The sequence below is a fragment of the Pungitius pungitius genome, chromosome 2 (assembly GCF_949316345.1).
Source record: "Pungitius pungitius chromosome 2, fPunPun2.1, whole genome shotgun sequence".
In the NCBI taxonomy this organism is placed as follows: Eukaryota; Metazoa; Chordata; class Actinopteri; order Perciformes; family Gasterosteidae; genus Pungitius; species Pungitius pungitius.
Window position 1 is genome coordinate 32,773,461 of NC_084901.1, and position 26,903 is coordinate 32,800,363.

The window sequence follows — 26,903 nt, forward strand, 5'->3', positions numbered from 1 at the left end:
GGAAAATAACAAGTAGCCTACTACTAGGCATATTTTGATCATAATGCCTCTCTTTAACTTAAGTAAGATTCCCACATATGTTTTAAGCAGAGTGCAACGGTTACACTGGAAAATACATACAAATGAAATGTTCAACCATTTAGGATTACACCTTTATGGAATTAGTTGAACCACTTTCAAATCATATCATTTACAATTTGTAATTAAATTCAAATTAAGGAATTACATGAATACCCGAGAGGCTTTATATGTATGTATTCAGTGGATGTGCCTCTATTGGTATTATAAGTATGGACTTATGGCTCGGTTAATTAAAAAAAAACACATGATGTGTAAGGTAGGCTTTTTGTCATCATACCGTTACAATTCGCATATTTTTGGTTTTATGCGCCGTGCAGTACACACCTCCGAGCTGCAGGTGGCGTGCGTTAGCTCGCTACCCGAAGAAGAAGAAACTCTAAAGCTCAAACGTAGAAGAAGAATGCGGCTGTTTTGATTCCCTCTGTGCGGTTGGTTCAACAGAGCATCACTTTGTCATCACTGCTCTTCAACAGGACAATAACTCTATGTTTCCGTTGTGAAGACTCGAAAAAAGCTCACCTTCATGTGTCGCTCATGGTAGGAAGCAGTGTAATATATTGTTACGATGTTTCAATATTAACGTTAGTTCTGCTTGGATACCACTGTGACACGTATGATTAAATGTTGGTCAACATTGCCGATGTTTGTCTAAAAACTTTAGCTGCGAGGAGAATTCACTAACATCCATACTTTAATGTGGCTTACGATGATCGCCACAAACAGACTGTGTGATTATTAACTAGGCTAAGAAATCATAAAACATCTGATGGATCTGTTCGGGGCTGACCTACTTGTCTGCATTGTGTGTTGTTGTCCCCCCCCCCCTCCCTGTAGATGGCGGGTAGGTGCAGGCTCGTGTCCTGTGCGTGTCTGGGGCTGTTCGGTGTCCTGTGCTGGGTCTGGGTCTCTTTTGCCTCCTTTCCAGATGACCGACTTCCCCTGGAGGCCTTGGATGCACTGGACCGAGGAGCCTTCCAGCCCCAGAGTGCTCTGTCAGAGATGGAGTTCGCCTCCATCGGTCCGTACAGAGGACCTGGCAACGGTGACCGCCGCAACAACAAGGAGCTGCCCATCCTCCTGTGGTGGAGCGGGGGTCTGTTCCCTCATTTCCCTGGGGACTCTGAACGCATCGACTGTGCCACATCATCCTGTCTGGTCACAAGCAACCGCAAGGTACTGGATAACGAATAACTCCATGAAGTGTTTTTACTGAAACTCTTGGCTCAGACAGAGCGAAGATGCTCACTCGCACTGATAATAATCACAATCTCAAGTTGTTCCGACTGACAGTAATCCTGAGTTTGATCTTGAAAGGTCCAGCTGTACAAACGGACCGCATCCATCATCTTTTATGGAACAGACTTTCGGGCATATGAGGCGCCGCTCCCTCGTCTCCGCCACCAGACCTGGGCCCTGTTCCACGAGGAGTCCCCCATGAATAACTACATCCTCTCCCATGGACCGGGAATCAGCCTGTTCAACTACACCGCCACGTTTCGCAGGGAGTCAGACTATCCTCTGACCCTGCAGTGGCTGCCTTCTCTGGATTACTTGCTGGCGCCTGTGGTCGTGTCCCTGGAGGAGAAGAACCGGCTGAGGAGGGAGGGTCTGGGTCCTGTGCTCTACATGCAGTCCCACTGCGATGTACCATCTGACAGAAACCGCTATGTCCAGGAGCTCATGAAGTATATTCAGGTACAGCCCAAAGATGCCTTTTTTTTTTACTAAGATCCATGCTTGAGGTGTAAAGCTTTTTCCAGTTTAGGACATCGTTTTGTACTTTTTTATAAAAGGTGTATTCTGCATAGGAAGCAGCAATTTTCCAATTGTTATGACCGGGCCGGATTATAGTTCCACAATCCACATGGTTTAACATTGCACATTGCATTGTACATAGAATAGTCGGTATCCACATGTACTTGGCCGTGGGTATCAGTTATTCCATCATTTAAAAAATAGCGAGGGTACTAGGGTAAAGTTTGTTAAATTTATTTATTTTTATTTTTCTCTCGTCCGCCAGTATTTGTTCTCCAATAGAATGCTTTTTGTCTTGTTTTGCCTCTGCCAGTCAGAACACATATTCTGCTTGGTGGTGAGTAGCATTTTCAGCAATGTCCTCAATGTTTAACCCTGCCTTAGTCGTTCTTTGCAACAAACAGCATCCGGATCACATGCACTAGAAATATGTAGCTGTTTAGTCTTCCTCATTTCCATTTGCACACACTTGTGCATACAGGTCAAAAGGTCGAAATGATTCTTTGTCACGCCCCAAATCCCCAACGAGGAATGAAATGTTGGATTATAATTAGAAATGTGGGAGGATTTTTTTAAACGTGTTACACAAATAACCTGATGATGCTCTCTAACTCTCTCCTTTCCCACTCGTCATATCTCTCTCCATAGGTGGACTCCTACGGGAAATGCTTGAATAACAAACCTCTGCCCGTCCATCTGGAGGACACCGCCACAGCTACCGGCGAAGAAGCCGGCTTCATGAATTTCGTTGCGCGCTACAAGTTTCACCTGGCGCTGGAGAACGGCCTGTGTCCGGACTACATGACGGAGAAGCTGTGGCGGCCTCTCCATCAGGGCTGTGTGCCCGTCTATCGCGGCTCCCCGGTGGCGGCCGACTGGATGCCCAACGACCACTCCGCCATCCTCGTCGATGACTTCGCGTCCCCAAAAGCTTTGGCTGAATTCCTCAAACACCTCGACGAGAACGATGAAGAATACGCTAAATATTTAGAGTTCAAAAACCCCGGCCTCATCACCAACCACCGTTTGTTGGAGGCTCTGGAGACCCGTGAGTGGGGGGTCAATGACATGAGTAAACCCAATTACCTGAATGGATTTGAATGTTACGTGTGCGACCAGGAGAACGCACGGCTGGCAGCGGAGCGAGCACACAGGAAAGCCCCTCAAAGGAACCTGCCGCCTCAGTCTAAAATGGCCAACAACTCTCACATGGGGTGCCCGCTGCCCAGCCCCGGGTACGGACACGTCAACGACCTACCTGCAGACGATGGGTGAGTTTTGTCTGAGGCGAATAACAACGTCCCGAGGGGGAGACAGTCTATTTTAATGGTCTAATTAAAATATCCTCTGTGACGAGTCTAATCTGTTGGCGTATCTGTCCCGCAGATGGTTGCAAATGTGGCCTCAGGATTACTGGCAGAGCCTGGACCAAGCGGAGGGCCTGGAGTCTTTGATAAGACTCAACGAGTCGGACCCTTCGCTGCTGTGGAAGCACATCCAAAGCCTTGCTGTGAGCAGAGCCAGGGGGAAACACTGACACAGACCTCGGAACCAACAGGAGGCTGGAGCATGTCCAGGATTACAGAGGTGTCCCACATTATGCACCCTTTCTGTTTGAATTTGAAATTGAAACGGAAATCACTGACACTTTTGCACCTGAGCCAAAACTTTACCCATATGAACAATTTCGTTCTATTATATATATATATATATATTTTAGCTTACTTGATTCGTTCGTCCTTCATCCAAAGTTTGGTAATGGGAAGATAATGCTCCAGCTATTAAGTCTTTTTCTTACTATAACAGAGGTGCCATCATTGCTCTAACGCCTTGTTAACATTAACTGCTTGCAGTGCAATCGTTCCACAGAGGCACATTCTCACCGGAGGGGGATTTTTGTTAAACTGGGGCAGAGCCAAGGGAGCTCTGCCTAACTGTGTGTGAACCCCCATCAAGCCTGTAGCCGACAATATGCATTAGCCTCTTTAGTCACTCAGCAGGTAGCTGATGGTTGTTAGCTCATTTATGTACACAGCTATTTTAAATGTCGAAGCCAGGGAGGTTTCACAGAGGAGGGAAGAAAGGCAAATGTAAATCTGACTCAGGACCAGCTCACCTAATGAACTTCTTTGGCTGTTACTTTACAACTTTGTCCAAACATTTTCCTGTTACGTGATGCTATTTATGTGCAAAAATGTTAGTGTCTAGAACACGCAACTGCTCGAGACTCCGTGACAGTCCTGTGTGACGTGACTTTGCATCGCATTTTTAGAGGCATTGTATAAATCATTTTATTTTTTTCAACAAAACATTCATGGGAACACACTTTTGTATCAAGAGGAACAGAAATACACTTTTTAATAAAGTCATTTTTAAATGAATTATATTGTTATTCATCTCCAGTAGTAGTTTGTTCATAATACATATCCTTCAAAGTTTACATAGAGATATAGCTGTCACCACCAAGAAGAAAAAAAACAACATCAATACAAGTTAGTACAACATGTTTGAGCTCCAACTATGAAATCACCATCCTATTCACTACAACAACCCTTTACCACACAACTCCTGAGTTCAAACCAGACACGATCCAAACTACGAGAAAGATGTGAGTTCTCCACTTTAAATGCAAATGAACAAGAAGGGAAGCGAAGGAGAAGAGGCTGCAGAAGGGATTTGATAATCAGTCCAAAGCTTCGCTGTAGCACATCTCGCAGTGGACTTTCCCGCCGTGTAGGAACATGCTGTCGAGAAGGTCTCCCATCGGCTTTTTACACACACCACACTGGAACATTGGGAGGATTGAAATGAAGATGGATTCATGAGTAAAGTGCAGTGTTTTTATCCTTGAATTTCTGTCGCAGCTTTCAAAGTATTGAGGTATATTAAAACAAACTGTCATTATGAAGCTACAGTGATGAGCTGATTAGCGTAGCTTAGCATAAAGACGGAAAAGGGGGCAGGAACATGTTATAGTGACACTTTTATGACGCATCAGCTCTGTTGGTAGGTTTCGAACAATGGATGGAGTTTACATTTACTAAATCTGTAGCATCATATTTACTCTCCAGACGTTAGAGACAAGTATCAATCTCCTCTAACTCTACAAACAAAAGCTCACTTCCTCCAGGTCACTCCCTTCAAAGACATTTTATAGTGCAATAAATACCAAATTGCATCTTCATGGGAGCAGGACCGATGGATTACCTTGAAGCAGTGGGGGTGGCAGTTGATGTTGAGGTGCTCGATGGTGATCTTGGCTTCGTCACCCACTGGCTCGGCGCAGAAGTTGCAGCTGGATGACGGGAGGCCGCTGGGGAGACACAGCGATTGAGACACGGAACGTTGGCCGCGGCTCAAGCAGCTCGCACACAACCGCAGCTCCGTCTGGAGGAGTGACCTGTGACCCTTTCTGTCCCGAGTGTAAATAACCCTTTGATTATTATACCCGCCTTGCCTCCTAATGAGCTGGCTGGTGGGTTTTTTCTGCTTAAGTGCTTATTGGTGGAAATGACACGGCAGGGGGAGACAGGGCGTAGGCTCAAGTCTGGTTTAAAGCAGGTCAGGGAATCGTGTTGTCACCAGGAGTAAGTTGAGGCGCCGCGTAAGAGAAACGTAAAATACAGAAAAAAGGAGAATCTCAAGACAACATTTGTATTCTCGCTGCTGGGAATTTGCCCTTGAATCATTTGAAATAGCAGAAGTTGGAGCTGAAAGTGGCGGTCCCGACGCAAACTGTGCCAATGAAATGACAACTTAAAATAGAATTGCGAAAGCAGAAGTGTTACCGCTGAAGAGTAAAGTTTTGTTTGGTATTTAAGCTGAAGTGAAAATGCTGAAAGCAGCTGAAAGTAATGCGGGGAAAATGAAGAGTGTCAATTGAAATGTGACTGAGAGCAGTTTATGTGAACTGTGTGAACAATGGCAGTTGCAGAAGTTGGAAGAGTAGACATTTTTATTTCCAAAGGAGAAGTCCTGGTAAGGTTTGAGGTGTGCGTTGAAGAGTAAGCATTAAAAGGAGCCAATATGTCAGGTGAAATTGGTGAAAGCAGTCGAGTTGTCATCTAGAGAGCATTACATGTCAGAGCAAGAGACAAAAGCAGCTGAAGGCAAGTATAATGACCATTAAAGGAGTTGGGCTTGTACCTCGAGTAAGTGGAGGGGCTGTTGTAAGAGTAACTGGTGGAGCTGGATGTCACATAATCGGACCCACTGTAACAAAAAGAGTAGTCAGTAAATCATTGTGGAAAAAAAAAAAAACCTTCATTCTGTCATTTCGACATTCTTATTGCGTGACCCGTCGCGCACTGGTCCTACCAGTCGGGTGTGTCTCTGGCGTTGTACGAGGACAGCTCTGTTGCATTGACGTACTCCTTCAGGAACACGAAGCCCCTTTGAGCAGCGAGCACGCGAGAGAAAGATTGAGTTAATTGCGCCCCGGCACAAATATTAGCTGTCACTTTGATTTAGAGGTCTCGTGTGTTAATATCGCTCACCTCCTGGCCTCGGGTTCTGGTGTTAGGACCCGCCGGTCTTCTTCTGTCACGCTCCTGGAATAGCTTTCATACCTGGAGACAGAGTGCAGCGGCGTAAGCCTCATCTTTCACTCGCTGACAGAGGGGCTCCACATCTGTCACGCGTAACTCAGGAGATAATCATTTTCCGCCACCGCGTGTTAACGGCGTGCTGTTTAACGGGCTGCGATTTGACAAAAGGACATTCCTAATACACATCATTAACGTGACATCTGGAGACTGATAATTAGAGGGAAGGAAATGAGGGCAAATTGAAAGACAATGGGAGAGCAGATCTTGTCATTTAGCTTCAGTAACGTTCAGGCGTCCGTCTAATCAAGAATAACAGGAGTTGCCGGTAGCTTTGCATCCAGACTGCAGTCTTCTGATGACATTCCCACAGGGATCCGCCTAAACTCCCTCCCTCGCTAACTAACACGGATAAAGGGGTGTGTAATAAATAAAAGAAGGTTTATGTCTATGCTCACATTTCATTTACATGCAGTAGCAAATCCTTGCTTGGATTAAAAGACACAAATGAATGAAAGCCTTCTTTACAAAAGTTTTTTTTTTTTTTTTTAAATCAGCAGACCAGAATGTATTTTTGCATGATGATGTGTCTGACATTAAGACGCTAAACTTACCGATCCGTAACAGACTGTTCTTCACTTCTCTCCCTGAAAAGTAGAGGAAACTGGATTTATTAAGCAGGTGTGATCTGTTTTCTATTACTGCAGGGCGGCCTGGTTCCGGGGCCTCTGGTCCCCTCGCATTGTGATGGTAAACATCACACATAATGCTCCTCACGCTGTCATTTCCCTCTCATTTCATGAAGGATTCTTTCAAACCTGAACGTGGTGATGGTGGTGACCGTCTGAGTCTGAGTATACTCCGTGCTGCAAAACAGAGGACAACGCTGCATCATAAAAAAGTCTGGCAGTACGGGAGAAGAAGTAAAAATATTGCAAACCAGTTGATTATTCTCAGACTGAGCTGAAGAAGAAGAAGTTTGAACTTGTATTTGTATTGTATAGGCTTTAAGATGCTGTAATCACTACCTGCTGGAATTGTGAAAAATAAAGTGGTTAAATGGCTTTTAATGAGCCCAGCCACCAGGGAGATACCTTTCTTCTTCTTCTTCTTCTTCCTCCTCATCCTCCTCCTCCTCCTCTTCTCCTGTAGTGACTGGGAGAGTATAGACGGTGGGGGACGTCCACTTGTCCCACGGGGAGTCATTCTCAGCTGACCTTGAGCACAAACAAAGACATGCCACATTAGCACGAGAGGATAACACATGGTTACTCTTTGTATGGTGAAGGGGGAAAAAAAGCCTTCAAGGGGATGTGTTTACCGCAGTTGTGGAAGAAACGTTGTAACAAATATGTGTCTGACCTATTTTAAAACCCGGCACCCGCGCACAATGGGGTTTTTTTTTTTCCGGCTCAATGGGTAGCCGCCGCAAAAGCCTGGTTAGGAGGTTATAGGAATAAAAGGAACAAATACACAGGGGGATGATGAAGATGACTTACTTTCTCTCAAACCTGACCAGCAGCTCTTGATCTTCCGTCCGGGCTGCTGGTAAAGCTTCTTGGCTGAGAGGGGGGGGGGGAAATACATTGAAAGGCTTTTAGCCCATAATGGACGTGGGTGGGCGCGCACGTAGACGAATGAATCATTGCGGACCATATTGTGTGGAAGTGTAAGAGTAAATCGATGCGTTTCTTCACCTCTCTTCCGTGTCGGCCTCCCGAGGTGGGCCGGTTTGCCATGAGCGCGCCCATGAGCGCTGAGTGCTGGAGAGAGAGAGAGAGAGAGAGAGAGAGGATGCAGAAGTCATGACAGACAAGCATTATAGACCGTAATGTGTGCACTTTGAGAGAATCATTTTGATTTTCCTCCACTCGTAACACAATTATGCACCGAACTCCGTTTTAATACCTTGTGGCGTCAGTGTTGATAGAGATTAGGTTTGAATGGGAATCCAACACATTACTGCTAATACTGTCAAACGGACGCACACACACAAGTAAAAGGGGAGAGTGACGTGAAGTAAAGCATTAGAATTTCAGGAGATTGGGTTCCCTGGGGTTTGAAGGGCTGATAATGAAACACAATGCCCGGCTGGGGATCTTTGACGCTTGCTGTTGCTCATTTTCTGTCTTCACTCAACTCAATAAGAAAGGCATAAGGTGCCAAAATACACTCTAAAAAAAGTACATACACAAACAATACATGGATAAAGTTATAGCTTTGGTTAGTTTATTATTGGTTAGTTACTAGACAAATAGAAAATGAATTCTCAGATGTTAGATATTGTTGCCTTGGATCACAATTTCAACAAATTGAGTCATGGACAGATTAACCAAGTTGAAAATGTCACCTTGGCCTTTTTATTTTATTTGCACTATTTTTTTTTACTGAATTGGTGAAGCTAATTGGTGAAGAACACAATTATTCATTTCAGGGAGGCTTTACTTCACGGTTAGCTGGATAACAGAGAAGATGTTTCATGTGCCTCCCCCCCCCCCCCCCCCTATTCAGATTCTGGACTCCTTTGTTGTCCATGAAAGTAAGTGATGCACTAAAGAAACACTATACTTATTCAGAAAGTGGAGTCTAGATTAGTGCGTCAATAAGGACGGACCCACACTGCTCAGTTTATCTGGCATAAAAGCTGCTGATTACAACAAAGTGAAGCAGTTGCCCTAGTTCTAATATTGTGTAGCAACATGATCATAACTGTGTTACAAACAAGGAATGCAATGCAGAAAACAGGTCATTTGCATTGTAATTCGCATTGTCATTCCCAGTACCTGTTGCTGGAAATATCAGAGTCAGGCTGCAGCAGGTCAGAAGAGCTGCAATAGAGAAAAGTGGCTCATAATCACAAACTGCTGCATTATGCATGCCGAGATGCTATCTGGCTGGCTGGAAAACAGTCAAGGCTCCAAACCAATATGATTACCTGTTAGAGGATGTGGTCCCTATCGGATATGGATCAAAGGGATCAGCCGAGCTGAAAAACAATTTCACACTGATTTCACTCTCAATTGTCAGCATGGCCCATCTTGTGTCAGAGGAATTTTGATCACATTGACTCATAATGGAAAGATTTAATGCAGTTTGAATGGTAAACAGAAACACAGAGGAGCCCGAGGCCAAACTCAATCAAAATCAGAATCTGGGTGTCTTTGACGAATGGAAAGACGATTCTGCAGCCGAATGGCAAAATCAGTGTAGTTAAAAGTTTCCTTCACCCCCAATGAACCCTGTCTTCAGTCTATAACAGTTACTGAAAACTGAGTAGATCGTTGATATGAACAAATCAGTTTTCTCATTGTTTTTAAACAATGAATCATTGTCGAAACAATTTTTTATTAAATTCACGAAATCGAATTGCCAATTTAACCGGGATGAGAATCTATTTTACAATTAAATCACATTTTTGAGAAAATTCCTGCTTCCGTTTGGTGTCAGCAGAGTGTGAACTATTCCCGAAGACCTTTCGCAGACCTATTGCATCCGCTTTGACACAGACACCCATGTGACGTGGCAGTGAACAGACTACCTTGATTCAGTCGCCGTGGTCTGCTCCTGTGAGCTCCATGGATGGCCGTTGTCCCCCTGGCTGCATGCGCGCGGGATGGAAACAGGCAGCGAGGAGAGCGGTACGAACGAACGGCACGATGGGGACGGGAAAAGAGGCCAAGCAAAGGTAAGTGTGGTTCTTCTCATGCACTATTTACAACGCCGGTCCATTAGAAGAGCTTGGAAGCCACTGAACAATTTAACAAGCGGGAAAAACATCTGAATATGCTACGGAACAGACTCTCTTTTTGTGTGTGGGCGGGTTCTCGTACCTTTTGTCAGTAATGATCACAGTTTTGGTGGTTATAGTGACTGTCTCCGTGAGGCTGGCGGTGAGGGAGACGCAGCACAGTTAGTATAAATGACCAAGACATACATGTGGATGGAATGCATTTCTTAGCAGGAACACCTCTGCATGGACAGATAATATAACCTCCTTCTACCTTTGTGTTCCTCTGGCTGTTTCATCCGCCTGTTTCTCCACCTGCTGCGTGCTGAGGCTGGCGGAGACCAAACAAAGCAGCAGGACTAATCAGTACAGAACACTTTCTTCCATTTCCAGTTGCGCCTCACGATACAAGACGTGGCTTTCTGCTTCAAAGCGTCGCTCGGTCGCTTCAGGAAGCTGCCGCTGTGTTTCTATCTAAAGCGGAATGCTGCCAGTAGCCCCGATTCATGGATCAAACTTGAGGCGGATGGGGTTTATTAAAAATCTCACGCCTCAGCGAGCCGGGGACGTTGGTATTGATGGTACACGAGGATGGCGAGCAGAGGCCGTCACAAGCCCGTCTCTTTCTCACCTGCGTGCCTCCGTGTTGATTGGAATGACATCGTTAGCCAGGAAATCCAGGGGGCCACTTGTCTTTTTCGGGTTTGACTCACTAAAAAAACAACAACAAAAAACAGACACATTAGTCCAAAACAGTGCAGAGTTTGTGCAAACCTTCTCAAAGTCATCTAAAGTGAATTCCTCTGCTTGCTACGGACAAGTGAGCTGTTGATTTCCTACTCATGAACCATGATGATGTCATCATGTTTTCGGGGGCTTGGGTGAGAAAGAGTTTTTTCTTCCTGTACCTGTTTAGTCCACTAAGCAGATCCTGACTCCAGCGTCCTGGACTGGGGGGGGCGGGCTCTGCTCGGCTCTCCTCGGGACTGCGGCGGCAGGAAGGATGAGAGGAAGAGGAGATTGTGGTGATAAGCAACAGAGGCTTTGGGATTCAGAGGAGATTTCGGGGGCAGGAATAGGCCAGTTGATGCAGGGGATGGGGTGGGGGGGTCATTAGAAGTCCAGCAGTGCCACCTTGTGGATACTATTAGGAGAATGTCTATTGTGAGGCTTTCTTTAAACAGAAAGGACGTATTTCTAACTGACCCATTGGTGAAAGCCAGCAGATCATCTGTAATTGGTTGCCTGCTGCCGAGCTCTGGAGCCGGCTCCTCTTCATCGCTGCACACGGGAGGAGAAAACAAATTAGGTGCTTTGGCAAGTGTGCGTGTGCATCTGGATATTACATTTCTGAAGTGCTACGCGTAATCAAGTCCAACCGGGGACGTACTCTCGTGTGAGGGAGTTTAAAGCACCTGAAATAGAGAGGCGGGTTGTTTTGGGATTACTTTAAAGTGAACACAGTGGCAGCCATTATCTCTTTTCTTGCCAATCCTGCTATGACATGAATGAGGAAGTTGTTTTTATATTTTTTGTATTCATACCCATTCTCTGAGGTGTGACTGTTTGCTGAACCTGCTTCTTCCCCTGCCAACACTGGCGCATCATCCACAAAGCTGGAGAGGAAATACACTCTTATTATCAGATGCTTGTTGAGGTTGGAACATAAAGATCTATTTTTTCTTTTTTATCCTTCTTTCATCTTTTTTTTTTTTTTTGTGGTTATTTTTCAAATACCTGGATGAACTTGAGTTGAAAGTAATGAGAGTGTTGGACAAGTTGGTGAGCGTGTCAACCCTGGAGCTGTGAAAAGAAATGCGTAGCAAACACATGAGATTCCAGGGCAGCTTTGAATCCTACACATGACAAGAATGAGACCAGACCACACAAAGGCATATAGGCACATATCAAAGCTTCGCTTATATCTTGGCAGACATTATGCTGATGTTTGAGGCTTACCATCACTTTGTTAGCGTTAAAGTACATTGATAAAAATACTATGCATGTTTAGTGGGAAACTCACCTCGGCTTTGGAACTTGTTTCTGTACCAATTCTGGTTTTGCTTCGGTCTTCACTGCGGACACTGGGGAAGGCGTCAGAGGGACGGGCGTGGACGGGACGGGGGCTGCTGGAGCAGGTGACGCCGGGATTGGCGCCGCTGGGGTGAGGTCAACCAGAGGAGTGCTGACTCGCCCAGAAATGGCCGAGGCCTTTGGTGCTTGAAAACACTCTGGGATGAGAACAGGGAGAGGAGTGGCCCCCTTGGTGCTGCCCGGTTCCTTGTCCTCAGAGGGGTCTTTTACTGCCACAGACCCCGGTGGGGGGTCATCCTTCACGGGCGTCACCGCCTTTAGGGCCACCGGCTCAGCGACGGCTGACTTAACGCCGGCGTCGGCTCTGTAAAGAATAACCGTAATGAATGAATTTGAAGCCGTGCGCTTGCTGCTCTGGCTGCAGGAACGCGGCCCAGGACCTACACGCTCGCTGGTTGGGGCTCAGGAGCAGAGGCAACAGATGTGCACACACACACACTCATGAATGCAAGTAGGGAGTGGGGCGTGCACACACACACACACAGTTGATGGACAACGTTACATTTTAAACTAAAGGTAAAGATCACAGGATTCCTTTTTGCATTAACGCTTTGGCAGAGGGAGAGTGACATTAGACATACATTCTCATATTTCCTAGCAGCAGAAAGCATATAAGACCGGTGCCTGACTGCAGGTTAAAGTATTCAGATCCTTCCCTACTCAAGTGCAAGCATGTATTAACTATATTTTGTTATATTAAAACACAAACTACTTCCCCACTGACACTTTCATGTTTAGTGGGAAACTCACCTCGGCTTTGGAACTTGTTTCTGTACCAATTCTGGTTTTGCTTCGGTCTTCACTGCGGACACTGGGGAAGGTGTCAGAGGGACGGGCGTGGACGGGACGGGGGCCACTGGAGCAGGTGACGCCGGGATTGGCGCCGCTGGGGTGAGGTCAACCAGAGGAGTGCTGACTCGCCCAGAAATGGCCGAGGCCTTTGGTGCTTGAAAACACTCTGGGATGAGAACAGGGAGAGGAGTGGCCCCCTTGGTGCTGCCCGGTTCCTTGTCCTCAGATGGGTCTTTTACTGCCACAGACCCCGGTGGGGGGTCATCCTTCACGGGCGTCACCGCCTTTAGGGCCACCGGCTCAGCGACGGCTGACTTAACGCCGGCGTCGGCTCTGTAAAGAATAACCGTAATGAATGAATTTGAAGCCGTGCGCTTGCTGCTCTGGCTGCAGGAACGCGGCCCAGGACCTACACGCTCGCTGGTTGGGGCTCAGGAGCAGAGGCAACAGATGTGCACACACACACACTCATGAATGCAAGTAGGGAGTGGGGCGTGCACACACACACACACAGTTGATGGACAACGTACGGTGGCCGAGAAGGTTCAGACAAATACAAAAGCAACAACACAACTGCAAATGCCACAACACAACACGAACGCCGCAACACGAAAATACAAAAGCCACATCACAACCGCAAATGCCACAACGCAACACGAACGCCGCAACACAACGCGAAAGCGAAAACGGAAGTAGCTGCCCACGGGAGCGAGCGTATTTTGGAGGAACGGAGCTGGAGGATGGCAGATCGTTTAAGAAGTAAGTGAAACATGATTCCTTACTTTAACTGTAGCCGCAAGGAATCATGTTTCACTTACTTCTTAAACAATCTGGCATCTTCCAGCTCCGTTGTTACGTGCCTACTGGTTTTTGAACCTACTGGTTTGGCTACGCGTTTAGATGTTATTAAGAGAGTAATCCTACTTGGGCAATGTGCTAGAAAACCTGACAGAACTATGTATTTCACGCTACGCCACCAAAAACCAGTTGTCTTTGCTCACCCTGAACCAAAAGATGTTCTTGCCACTGACGATTTGCAATTTCATGATGAGTAGTTAAATCAGTAGCGGCATTTGACAGCTCGGTTGGCCGACGGCGTAGCGCCGCCGTCTCATAAAGTTTTGCTATTTTGCTCGACTGCGAGTTCGAATCCAGGTTGTGGCGATCTTTTAATAAACGTATGTTCTTTTATTTATTTCTTTATACGTAGCAGTGATGTAGTGCTCACTTATACAATCATAACCGCTGCATTGGATATGGGATACATTTTGAACATTTTCAGCAATATGTTTGCGAATGTGTGACGGATCAGGTGACCGAGGCAGACAACATCTGCCGCTGTCGGGGCAAAACAAACACGCACGTGTAGGCAAACCAGTAGGTTCAAAAACCCAGTCGGCACGTAACACCGGAGCTGGAGGATGCCAGATCGTTTAAGAAGTAAGTGAAACATGATTCCTTACTTTAACTGTAGCCGCAAGGAATCATGTTTCACTTACTTCTTAAACAATCTGGCATCCTCCAGCTCCGTTCCTCCAAAATACGCTCGCTCCCGTGGGCAGCTACTTCCGTTTTCGCTTTCGCGTTGCGTTGCGGCGTTCGTGTTGCGTTGTGGCATTTGCGGTTGTGATGTGGCTTTTGTATTTTCGTGTTGCGGCGTTCGTGTTGTGTTGTGGCGTTTGCGGTTGTGTTGTTGCTTTTGTATTTGTCTGAACCTTCTCGGCCACCGTAACAACGTTACATTTTAAACTAAAGGTAAAGATCACAGGATTCCTTTTTGCATTAACGCTTTGGCAGAGGGAGAGTGACATTAGACATACATTCTCATATTTCCTAGCAGCAGAAAGCATATAAGACCGGTGCCTGACTGCAGGTTAAAGTATTCAGATCCTTCCCTACTCAAGTGCAAGCATGTATTAACTATATTTTGTTATATTAAAACACAAACTACTTCCCCACTGACACTTTCATGTTTAGTGGGAAACTCACCTCGGCTTTGGAACTTGTTTCTGTGCCAATTCTGGTTTTGCTTCGGTCTTCACTGCGGACACTGGGGAAGGCGTCAGAGGGACGGGCGTGGACGGGACGGGGGCCGCTGGAGCAGGTGACGCCGGGATTGGCGCCGCTGGGGTGAGGTCAACCAGAGGAGTGCTGACTCGCCCAGAAATGGCCGAGGCCTTTGGTGCTTGAAAACACTCTGGGATGAGAACAGGGAGAGGAGTGGCCCCCTTGGTGCTGCCCGGTTCCTTGTCCTCAGATGGGTCTTTTACTGCCACAGACCCCGGTGGGGGGTCATCCTTCACGGGCGTCACCGCCTTTAGGGCCACCGGCTCAGCGACGGCTGACTTAACGCCGGCGTCGGCTCTGTAAAGAATAACCGTAATGAATGAATTTGAAGCCGTGCGCTTGCTGCTCTGGCTGCAGGAACGCGGCCCAGGACCTACACGCTCGCTGGTTGGGGCTCAGGAGCAGAGGCAACAGATGGGACCGGCGCCGCGGGGGAGGGGGGCGGTTTGCTGACAGGTGCTGGTGTCGCAGCACTCTCATCATCAACTATCTCCACCCTGTATATTTGTAGCAGAGCACAGATGTGCACACACACACACACACATGAATGCAAGTAGGGAGTGGAGCGTGCACACACACACACACACACACACACACACACAGTTGATGGACAACGTTACATTTTAAACTAAAGGTAAAGATCACAGGATTCCTTTTTGCATTAAAGCTTTGGCAGAGGGAGAGTGACATTAGACATACATTCTCATATTTCTTAGCAGCAGAAAGCATAAAAGACCGGTGCCTGACTGCAGGTTAAAGTATTCAGATCCATCCCTACTCAAGTAGGCATGCATGTATTAACTATATTTTGTTATATTAAAACTAGGGCCTGGACTCGATTAGAAATATTAATCTAATTAATTAGAGGCGTTGTAATTAATGAATCGAAATTAATCGCATTTTAATTGCATAAATATTTGACCTGAGAAAAGTGAGAAGTAATTTTTTTCACATGGATTTTTATTTTTGTTCAACCAATTCCAGCAGACAAGTGTAGCAATAGCATATTTAGAAATATAGTACTTTCAGAAATTCAGGTAGCCTACAGGTAAGTAGACCTTCTGTAAACTATGTTTTTTTAAGTAGAACAATACTTTCAAGTACATTGGTTATTTTTTCAGACGTGGGCTTAGTTACCCTGGTCCTTAAACCAGTCATCTGGTGCAGTGTGGGTTGGGTGTGGGTCCTTGTACGTCCACGCTAGCTGCTAATTGTGTTGCGTTGAGGTGATACTTGAGGCTCGATGTGAATTCCTTGTTGCGTAGCTTGCACACAACCACGCTCTTATCGACGCTTCCATCCGTGTGTTTATTATAATAAGATGTCCCATTCACGGGGCCACCCGACACGGTCTCGTCAGCTTCTTCGTTCATGTTCACTGTGGTTTGTTGTTGTCTGAAGTCATGAACGCTAGTTGGTGCTCCAGTATAATCGGTCCCCCCGAAACTCATCCAGTGAGAAACGTTCCGCGGTGCAAAAAATAAGTGTAAAAATGCGTAAAAAATGTTTAATGCGTTATTTTTTGTGCAATTAATTAATCTTAATTCACATTGTAATGAAGTAATCTTAATTAACGCGCTGAAGTCCCGGCCCTAATTAAAACACAAACTACTTCCCCACTGACACTTTCATGTTTAGTGGGAAACTCACCTCGGCTTTGGAACTTGTTTCTGTACCAATTCTGGTTTTGCTTCGGTCTTCACTGCGGACACTGGGGAAGGTGTCAGAGGGACGGGCGTGGACGGGACGGGGGCCGCTGGAGCAGGTGACGCCGGGATTGGCGCCGCTGGGGTGAGGTCAACCAGAGGAGTGCTGACTCGCCCAGAAATGGCCGAGGCCTTTGGTGCTTGAAAACACTCTGGGATGAGAACAGGGAGAGGAGTGGCCCCCTTGGTGCTGCCCGGTTCCTTGTCCTCAGAGGGGTCTTTTACTGCCACAGACCTCGGTGGGGGATCATCCTTCACGGGCGTCACCGCCTTTAGGGCCACCGGCTCAGCGACGGCTGACTTAACGCCGGCGTCGGCTCTGTAAAGAATAACCGTAATGAATGAATTTGAAGCCGTGCGCTTGCTGCTCTGGCTGCAGGAACGCGGCCCAGGACCTACACGCTCGCTGGTTGGGGCTCAGGAGCAGAGGCAACAGATGGGACCGGCGCCGCGGGGGAGGGGGGCGGTTTGCTGACAGGTGCTGGTGTCGCAGCGCTCTCATCATCAACTATCTCCACCCTGTATATTTGTAGCAGAGCACAGATGTGCACACACACACACATGAATGCAAGTAGGGAGTGGGGCGTGCACACACTCACACACACACACACACACACACACACACACACAGTTGACGGACAACGTTACATTTTAAACTAAAGGTAAAGATCACAGGTTTCCTTTTTGCATTAAAGCTTTGGCAGAGGGAGCAGTTACCTTCTAGCTACAAATGCTGGAGTGTTGTTGGCTAAAGAGGTTTCGGGCACCTTATCTTCAGACCTGAGGACAACAAACATTTTAACATAAGTTAAAGTCCGTTTAAACTATGTAACTCACGTGGACTGAACATTAAGATTAGCATTTGGCAGAGTGACATTAGACATACTTACTCGTATTTCTTAGCAGCAGAAAGCACATAAGACCTTTGCCTGACTGTAGATTTCATCAGAACACTGCTGGCAGCCTCCGTCCTGTATGAATGAGTCATTATGACGTCAGGCTGATCTCTTCTCAGGGGTCACGCAAGTTCAAATTGGATGGCGTGCTTTTTGCGTGAGGACAATACCGTTTCTCCTGCTCCTCGCTGCTCAGCTGGGCCTCCTGGCTCTCTGCGGTGGGCCTCACAGTGTAGGGGGCTCTGAGGACCAGAAGTGCAAAACATACACCTCGTCAAAATGTGTTCTCACTCGTCTGATGGTGGTCGACTGGGAATCGGATTTGCGTGCGCTCACATTTTCTTGTAGCTTTCTGAGGGTTTCTTGGGGAATTGTGCCGCTGTTTGACTGTCAAACCAAAACAGATCACGTTAAGGCGGGAGGGTCTAGTCACAAAGGGACGTTCGTTTAAGCAGGAGAAGCTCTTACCTCACGCCGTTACTTGTTGAAGATGAAGTAGAACTCTCTAGTTTAGTGACAACACTTCTGAAAGTAGAACAAAAAAACGTCAATAAAGCCTATAGTTCAATTAAAAAGCTCAGCGCTGGGTGCTTTAATAGATCTACAGTTTGGTTATCTAACTGTGCACGTGGTTAAAATGATCAGCACATAGTGCAGAGGGGCCCGTATCGGCTCTGTGACGTTAGAAGCCCGTGTTTACCTGTCGGCGTCGGACTTTAAGGCCGGCGGAGTGGAAGTTGTTGGTGACGGCGCTGGACTGGTCTCCACAGGTTCTCCGTTCAAACGCCCCGCCCTCACTTCTGCTAACCTGCGTGTTACCAGGGGAAACTTGGTTTTGTCGATTCAAGCGACCATTGCGGCGAATGATGCGTACGGAACCCCCCCCCCCATCACCACCACTTGAACTCGAGGCCTCACCATGGCTTCTCCTCGTCGGTTTTATCCTGGGCCTCGCTGCGGCGCTGCAACCAGCTGCCGTCTCCCTTTAGCTTGGTCCGCACTTTGGTCGTGAGGAACACAGATTCTTTACCCGCCTCTGAGACACAAAACGGCGCATGTCACAAACCCACGCACCGTCTGCGGCATTCCACGCACACACACACACACACACACAGACACACAGCAGGCCGCGTCCGTGGACATCTTCATCACTGTGTGCTTGATAGCATGGGTGATTCTTTATTTAATTATTTAAGGATTTTTTGCGTCTCAAGGCGATGACAGAAGCTCAGAAATGGCCGCAGGCGGACGCACCGTGTCTCACATTCAGATCCCCGGGGAGCCGTATACTCACGTTTTGACATGCTTGTTCCGGGGGGGGGGGGAAGTCTCTCAATTTGTTGCTTTGTTATCTTTACAAGGCACCTGAAAATGACATTGAAATCCTTGTGAAATGATCTGGTTTTTAGATTGCCCTTCCCTCGTCATGTTCCCTCCTAGTTATGTGTAAAGTAAAAGCATTCCGTGGTGTCATCATTTAGATATGCAGACGATCCTGTCCTACCACTTTCCAAAAAACACTAGTGTTGGTTGAGTGCAAATGGACTCACTCACACCTTGACATATGTGTATATGATCCTTTGTGTTGCAATACAAAATACATTTTGCACCAAATGATAATGATGAGTAATAAAGATGACTTCCGTGAGTACATATTAAAATGAAATGACTACTCAGTTATTTAAAAGGTTAAAATGAAATTGAATGACTCCCGCTGCTCTTGGAACTAAAGAAGAAAGTAGGCGCCGACCACAGCTCATGCAAAATTGAACCGAATGCAAATCTAACGCTAAGACTCCCGAGGCTCTGAATTCACTCACAATATCTGTGGTGACACAACGAATACACAGAAGGCCTTGCGTTTAAGACCAACAAGGAGCAGGACGGACAACTCCACTGACGAGCAGGGAAACACCCAAAGAAAACACCAGCACAAGCGCCGCTTCAAACTCTTTCATGTATCAAGATTGCTTCCTCTTAGATGCTTCTGTCCTGCTGATCACTGACTGACCCCAATACAAAATCCAACCACATACTCTCAATCATGTGGACAAGAACAGCCGGAGCACCTACCTGCTTTCACTTCACTCCTAGGAGGGAAATACGCACGCCGCTCCGTCAAGAGTCTGTGACTTTAACGTCGCTGAGAGAGGCGGGTGTGAGCAGAGTCTTTCTCTGTGGGACAGGTGTCTCGGCTGCAGACAGGTACGGGCGTGAGCACTAACAAGCCAAGCCAGTTAAGGAAGATAGATGGGAGGGGGGGGGGGGGGGGGTGGAGCAGAGTGTGCGTACATGTGTGTGTGATTGAGGTTGCTAAGATCTCATTTTTGTGTTTACTACATCCGCATTATGTTTACAGGAGTTGGCAAGAGCCTACCTGCCGTACAGGTGGCTGACAATTACATTTCCGAGAAGGAGGGAGGCGACGGGAGAGAGGGGGGGGCCGACGTGCACGAAGCAGCCCGCAGCAACGTCTCTCTGGTGGGGATGCTCCTCTCACGCTCACTGGGCAGAACACAGCAGGCACACACGCACCATTATAATGAGATCGAGGAGGACAACACGCAGCCGAACTGGGACAAACAGAAGTAAACACAAACGTCAATAAAGATAACAGAGCCCATCTAATTTGTAGTAGTAGTAGTATTGACATTTAATTTAATATTTGAAATAAAGAGACATTTTGCCTTCAAACTGGAACCATCACGTTGAATATGAAATATCTCTATATATAGATATGTCTGGCAGAGTCAATGGTGACGTTTAATCAATGTGCACGTCTGCCCCCCCCCGTTTGTTGAACTGAAAGACAAGAAAACGGATAAAGATTTAATGTTTTTCACCAAATACTTTTCAAATGATGAACAGATCTTGTGCTGAGCTAAGGGGGCGGAGCCGGAGCCAGTTTCACCCTCACTGGAGAGTGTAAAAGCTCCGGGCTTTTATCTCCCTGGACGCCTCGAGCTGCTGAACAAGGAACCAGTCCGACGGCCCTCCAGCAGTGAATCATTAGGGTGCCGCGGAAACTACAAGAGAATTCAAACCATCTGAACTGAACCCCCACACAATGGCAAAAATGCTTCACCTACACAAATAGTTGCGCAAGGAATATTTCACACATTTGCTGTGACAATGAGTCATTCAGGCCTTTAGAACAGTTTTACAGATTCGTTGTAATGAAAACAGAACGACAGCTGGAACGTAAGAATGGGATTAAGAATTCTTGTGTTTTTTACCTTCACCGTTGTATTATTTTATTTGATGACGGTCTCGGAATAGTATTTTAACACATAACATAACTCTTGGTAACGCATGCCATTCAGAGGTAATCCGGTATCGGTATGAAGCTAAGAGGGGGTTGGTGTATGAAGAATGTGAGTGAATTGTTGAAATGGAAAACACTGTACGACAGAAAACAGTTCCATATGTTAATTATTGATTGTTGCAATTATTCCCACTGTACTTTGTATCACTGGAAAGAACCCCCTCACTCAAAGTTCTAGTTCTGCTCTGTGTAAATTGCTTACACAGTTTCAGTGTTTAGAAAAACATTTTAAAAACAATATCAGGCAAGTTGTTCTGGGAGAATTGTGGTTTAGTGGAATATATTAAGGCATTTTGACATACAACATCGCAATGTGTGTACAGTACATGATGAACAAAATACAAGAATATTTCAAAGTAATTCCATTTTTCACAGTGTAAGATCTGTACATGCGAGTTACTTAACTGTTCACCAAGTGCTTTAAAACTTGAAATAAACCAGACCGCGGTGCGATGACCAAATTCATTAAAGGACTGGCCGCCATCTGCTGGTGGAAATGTGCATAACGGTTGAGAAGGCACTAAATCGGTGTCACGCTGGGAGCTTTGGATAAACATAAAACTTTCTGTTGCCTCACTTTGAATCGTCCGTGCCGGTTCTCCTCATTTCTTGAGTGCGAGTAACTGTTCGGCCTTCTACCCTCAGGCTCCTTGTCTGAGGTGAGGGTAGCTCTGCACTGTGCGCGCTATGCCGTCCTTCAGACTGACCAGCGGCTTGTAGCCCAGGTCCCGCTTGGCCCGGTCGCAGCTGTAGTAGTGATGGGTTCCAGCCAGAGCCACTCTCATTGGTGTGAAGGTGGGTTTAAAGGACACTAGAGGGCGCAGGATCAGAGCCAGCAGCCAGAGGAGCAGGGCCAGGCCGTACACTAGGGCGTAAGGGAGGTGGTAGCGGGGAGCGGCGTATCCTAGACCCACCAGCACCTCGGACATGAAGTCCCAGAACCTAACCGGCTCGTCGTTGGTGATGTGGTATGGCTGAAAGTAAAGCGGGAGGTACAAGATGTATTAACTTAAACTCCAGTTTTAAATGATAAAGCGTGCGACGGGTAACACGATCGTACGGAGAGAATTCTTTAAAACGCCTCAGCTTTGGATTTTTTTATTCCCACTCACTTTGCCACATATGGGAGAGTCTGGCCTCAGGCGTTCAGCAGCAAGGATGTGGCCATGAACTACATTCTCCACGAAGGTGAAGTCCACCAGATTGGTTCCGTCACTGCAGAAAACAAAAAGGCAGAGAATTAAATTAAGAAATATCCCATTAGGTACTAGGAATATATTTTTTTAAATGAATGACTAGTGTGTAAAAAAAATGAATATATGTGTGCACCACTTTATGCACCTCGACACACATTTTTCCTCATCGGTCTTACCCAATGATGAACTTCATCTTGCCCCTGCGAGCAGTGTCCACTAGAATGGGAACCAGCTGTGGGTCCCGAGGGCCAAAGATGCCGTGAGGCCGGATGGCAACTGTGAGGAGACCCTTCCCCTTGTCACAAGCCTCCAGGACCAGCTGAAACACACAAAAAAGAGAGTGGTAAGAAAATGTCCCTCTGGATCCCAAAAGAATACATTTGATTACTCCTCTCCTCTCATCCCTCTTGTGTTTGGGACCGATTGTGAGGAGCATCAGGAATCAGGAAATATTTATTGCCATAATATGTTAGACATACATGGAAATTGTCTTGGCATGAAGCAAATTACATAAAAAGCCTGAGGAAGGCCTTTATTTATTCTCAAATAAGCTTCGAAAAAGGTCACAGATATTAATGACAAATAATTGAATCCATCAGGCAATAATTATTTTGGGGCGCAACAGCAGGAACAGCGCTACGCTGGTAAAACCCGATATTGAAGAAGCGCCACTCCAACCTTTTCTTGCTGAATCTTGGTCTGAGTGTAGTAGTCGATGGGCTTCTTGGCGTATGGTAGATCCTCCGCCCCGTTCTTCACATCCGTCCCTTCGAACACCACGCTGGCACTGCTGGTCAGGACCAGTTTCTGGGACACATCACTCAACGGTCAAGCCCCGTTCAATGGCATCTTTTAAGCCCCCTGCATCAAACAGCTTGCAAAAACATAGGCCCCTTACCTGCACTCCAGCCTCGTTGCAGGCGTCGATGACGGTGCGCGTGCCCTCGATGTTGACCCTCTCAAACAGCCTGCGGTCATCGCTGGCGGGGGCCGGGGAGGCACAGTGGAAGACCAGGGACACATCCTTCATAGCCAACAGCAGAGCCTGGAGCAGAGTGTGACAATGAAGAATCACTCCACGTCTAGTGTGTGTGTGTGTGTATGTGTGTGTATACATGTATGTATGCATATTGTGTGTGTGTGTGTGTGTATCAAGAAATCAGGTGTGGAGCCCGTTATATAAAATACTTAAGGTGCCACCCGAAGTTGCTTTCTTATCTGTATTGCATCAGTTTTTTTTTTTTTGGGGGGGGGGGGGGTTGTGTTTGGTCAAGTCTCCACGTGAGTGCTGTCCGTCGGACTGGACCGGAAGGGGCTTCTCACCTGTTTGTCGCAGAGGTCTCCCTGGTGGAAGGTGACTCCAGGGAGTTCGTAGCTCTGACGGATGTCGAACACATGCACGGAGTAGCCTCGATCCACCAGCTTCTCCACCAGGTGTCTGCCCAGGAAGCCGGACCCCCCGATGACTGCGCAGCGTTTACTGCTCTGTGCGACGGACAACGAAAGTTAGCTGGATAAAAAAAAAGAGAAGTTTAAAGCTGATCCGCACAACAACAAAAAACTCACCGGTCGAACCCGCGTTGCCATAACGATTGGAAGGTGAGTTGAGTGTCAGGGATTGTGGAAACGTGTTTCTTTCAACGTGGAATATTAAGGGACGAGTATATACAATACGGGGCGTAAATGTGACAAACATAAGAAGGCAACTGCATTCACCTGCGGCGCGTTCACCGAAAACGCATCTTAACCGTGAACCGTGTGAGTGAGCCGAGCGGTACGTGGTCTGTGATTGGTCGAGCCGAGGCTGGGCACGTAGAGGACGTTTCGGAGTGGCCAATCGTGGGCCAGATACGTCAAAGAACGCCACTATTTAAACCAATCGAAAAACGCAACCGGATTCTTTCCGCCCCCTTGACTGAAAACCACGCCCCCGGGTGTAAGTCCAACCGACGATATGGACGCTAAACTTGTTACTGTCGCTTTATTTCGTTTAACCAGCAAACTTTAGTGATTTATATTAACTATGTATAATCCATGCATATATAATAAAACAAAAGATACAGAGGCAGATATGCCAAGTCGGTATGATCGCCAAATACCAATTTCTAGTCAAATAATAGTAAGTAGAATAGACAACTGCATTTTCTAACAAGTGTATGAACACCAGCCACGTAGTATATGTACTCCGGATCATTACAATAACGATGTTTTCTTCAGACATGAGCACAAAACGTCAGATGCTAGCAACTAACATTCTTTAGTTTCTAACATCTGACGTTTTGTATTTTACTATTTATTTATTTTTACTTTACATTGTCAATAAAGCCTATATATCCCTAAAATGTTTCCCCTTTAATTTTCGCAAGTAGGAGGAATTTAACCATTCCTCATGTCTTATTACCGATCACAGGTCTGCTGCCACTAGAGGGTGTATTGAGACAATGCCACAGATTTTCATAAGCAAATTCACCATTTATATTATACAATATATATTATGTTTTACAATGAATACGAGACACATTCTTGTCAATGCTTCTTGTTGTCTCTCTGTATTTTAATCTTCAACAGAAAAAAAATCAAAGGTTTCATTTCGATCGCTGAATTTTCAGATCGTGCCTTGCAACTCGTGACCTCCAGAAGCCAATCATCTTTTCGCCCAACTGATGCGCTTGTTATTCTCCCCGGCTTGTGCCAGACTTTATGCTGCGTTAGTTGCCGAATGGAGCTAAACGAATCACCTCACAAAACGGCCCACCGGGTGAACAAATCAAGCGCTTCATGACGGCAGCTCATGAACAACAGAACCTGTGCATGTCGTGACCTAAAAACGTTACATTTCAACGGGTTTTAACATCCGTTCCTCTGGAATACAGAGACGACTTTGAGGAATAGGATATTATTTTATCGTCAAGGTAAATCAACGGGTGATGCAAGCAACTGATGCCAACAATTTGATCACCTCCTCCTCCTTAAATTATAGGGAAACAGTTTGCCTCATAAATCTGCAACTCGTTTTTGTCAGTCAACCCGACAGCAACTGATGGTGAGTTTAAATGTTTAACGTTAATTCTAACGTGATGTGTTACATCTCAGTCTGTGGTGAAGGGGCCAGGCTCTATTCACTGTTTAGGTCGCGGTCACCTCGCTGATTCTGTTGCCATCACAACGGGACTCGCACCTGGTTTGATTTGTCTCCCTATGCCTCCCTTTCCTTTGTCGCCCCCCCCCTCTCCCCCCCTCCCCAGGCAACCGGTGCCAAGAGACCATCCCTGCAGGGTCCTGTGCCCCCTCCTCGCAAGAAGACGACTCCCAAACCGGAGCTGACCGAAGAGCAGAAGCAGGAGATCCGGGATGCCTTCGAGCTGTTTGACACCGATGGATCCGGATACATCGATGTCAAGGAGCTCAAGGTAGAAAGGGCCTGGAAGCTGATCTTCTGGAGGAGAGAGGCAGCCTCCTACGTGTGCTTCATGCTCTCTCGCTCGTTTCTCACACTCAGGTTGCCATGAGGGCTCTGGGGTTTGAACCGAAGAAAGAGGAGATCAAGAAGATGATTGGAGACGTGGATAAGGACGGCACAGGGAAGATCTCTTTCGCTGACTTCCTCTCTGTCATGACGCAGAAAATGGTGGATGTCTTTCATGAAATATAATTAATATACAACCGTGGTGGCCACATTTCCATCCTCCTCCAGAACGGGAGATAGTGGTTAAAACGACTCTCCCCTTTCTCCGGTTTTAGGCCGAGAAGGACTCCAAAGAGGAGATCCTTAAAGCTTTCCGCCTATTTGACGACGACGAGACGGGCAAGATCTCATTCAAGAACCTGAAGAGAGTTGCAAAGGAGCTGGGAGAGAACCTCACGGATGAAGAGCTGCAGGTAAAGCACATCATCGTGGAGCAAAACACTAAGATATACAAATACTCACAGGCCCATCAGGCAATTGTGCTCATGAATACTAGTAAATTAGCTTCTTTTCATCTCGTGTTATGTTGCGTGTGTGTGTGTGTGTGTGTGTAAAGGAAATGATAGATGAAGCAGACAGGGATGGAGACGGAGAGGTGAACCAGCAGGAGTTCCTGCGCATTATGAAGAAAACTTGTCTGTACTGAGGGAAGTGAATGACACCGGGAGGGGTCCAGTGGTGGTTTCTCTGCTCATATATCGAATGTACCGTTCCTTATTGTGTTTTGGCTTTCAGTTCCACTCCCAAAGAATCAATCAAATGTTTAACTGCACTAATAGAAAGTTGTGTAAGACTTAAATGTCATCCTCTGATTTACACGTTAATCTACATTCACCAGAAAACAAGAGAGCTCTCGTTTTCTTGCTTGGAATTCTACATATTTTTCTGAAAAGAGCGTTGATAATATTAAGGATAATATGTAGGTTACTCATTGTCAAGTAATCTGTTTCTATGTCCATATGGTGACACATTACATTCCAATGCTTTGACAATACAATATGCACATTACATCTGGTTTACACTGGTAACTTCAGTGTCTCATGCTTAAATAACCTCTGATTGGAACCCGCTGTCTCTTATAGCTTTGATCATCTATGTATCCCTCAGTGTAGAACTATGTATAATAGACCAAATACGCTGTATTCTTGAGTGTTTTGTAAGATGAAGTGATTTTAATGAGTAGATAAACAGCATATACATGTTTTAAAGTACAAATTAAATATCTTGAAGCAGTTTTCTTGTTTTAATCCCATC

General features: G+C 46.3%; 4 protein-coding genes across 8 annotated transcripts; 2 read left to right on the forward strand and 2 right to left on the reverse strand.

The window, feature by feature from the left end:
- Window positions 1-482: 482 nt before the first annotated feature.
- Window positions 483-4,046, forward strand: fut11 (fucosyltransferase 11 (alpha (1,3) fucosyltransferase)). Its single transcript, XM_037462327.2, has 5 exons — window positions 483-618; window positions 916-1,254; window positions 1,396-1,776; window positions 2,485-3,107; window positions 3,223-4,046. The coding sequence occupies exons 1-5, from the start codon at window positions 616-618 to the stop codon at window positions 3,371-3,373; spliced, it is 1,497 nt and encodes a 498-aa protein (XP_037318224.2). The 5' UTR covers window positions 483-615; the 3' UTR covers window positions 3,374-4,046.
- A 201-nt stretch (window positions 4,047-4,247) lies between these two features.
- Window positions 4,248-19,902, reverse strand: znf185 (zinc finger protein 185 with LIM domain). Of its 5 annotated transcripts, XM_062560798.1 has the most exons (35): window positions 19,736-19,902; window positions 18,957-19,027; window positions 18,581-18,698; window positions 18,363-18,470; window positions 18,131-18,187; window positions 17,999-18,049; window positions 17,833-17,904; window positions 17,657-17,737; window positions 17,484-17,546; window positions 17,166-17,285; window positions 16,711-17,085; window positions 15,438-15,557; window positions 14,983-15,357; window positions 12,952-13,326; window positions 12,131-12,505; window positions 11,845-11,910; window positions 11,652-11,723; window positions 11,314-11,388; window positions 11,016-11,093; window positions 10,739-10,819; window positions 10,382-10,438; window positions 10,211-10,264; window positions 9,919-9,978; window positions 9,316-9,366; window positions 9,164-9,208; window positions 8,078-8,143; window positions 7,880-7,942; window positions 7,475-7,597; window positions 7,199-7,246; window positions 6,995-7,027; window positions 6,333-6,404; window positions 6,154-6,228; window positions 5,983-6,048; window positions 5,044-5,149; window positions 4,248-4,621 (listed from the first exon to the last, which is right to left on the reverse strand). In XM_062560798.1, the coding sequence occupies exons 2-35, from the start codon at window positions 18,964-18,966 to the stop codon at window positions 4,520-4,522; spliced, it is 3,693 nt and encodes a 1,230-aa protein (XP_062416782.1). In that variant the 5' UTR covers window positions 18,967-19,027; window positions 19,736-19,902; the 3' UTR covers window positions 4,248-4,519. The 5 variants fall into 5 exon arrangements, with proteins under 5 accessions (XP_062416782.1, XP_062416784.1, XP_062416783.1 ...); XM_062560800.1 differs by lacking the exons at window positions 15,438-15,557; window positions 19,736-19,902 and having other exon boundaries at window positions 18,957-19,326; XM_062560799.1 differs by lacking the exons at window positions 9,919-9,978; window positions 19,736-19,902 and having other exon boundaries at window positions 18,957-19,326.
- A 1,348-nt stretch (window positions 19,903-21,250) lies between these two features.
- Window positions 21,251-23,960, reverse strand: nsdhl (NAD(P) dependent steroid dehydrogenase-like). The gene is made up of 7 exons (XM_037462328.2): window positions 23,750-23,960; window positions 23,507-23,668; window positions 23,082-23,228; window positions 22,862-22,990; window positions 22,360-22,502; window positions 22,100-22,202; window positions 21,251-21,961 (listed from the first exon to the last, which is right to left on the reverse strand). The coding sequence occupies exons 1-7, from the start codon at window positions 23,768-23,770 to the stop codon at window positions 21,629-21,631; spliced, it is 1,038 nt and encodes a 345-aa protein (XP_037318225.2). The 5' UTR covers window positions 23,771-23,960; the 3' UTR covers window positions 21,251-21,628.
- Window positions 23,961-24,916: 956 nt separating this feature from the next.
- cetn2 (centrin, EF-hand protein, 2) lies at window positions 24,917-26,882 on the forward strand. Its single transcript, XM_037462331.2, has 5 exons — window positions 24,917-25,226; window positions 25,429-25,593; window positions 25,683-25,811; window positions 25,925-26,062; window positions 26,206-26,882. Exons 1-5 carry the CDS (start codon window positions 25,224-25,226, stop codon window positions 26,293-26,295), a joined length of 525 nt encoding a protein of 174 aa, XP_037318228.1. The 5' UTR covers window positions 24,917-25,223; the 3' UTR covers window positions 26,296-26,882.
- Window positions 26,883-26,903: the final 21 nt, after the last annotated feature.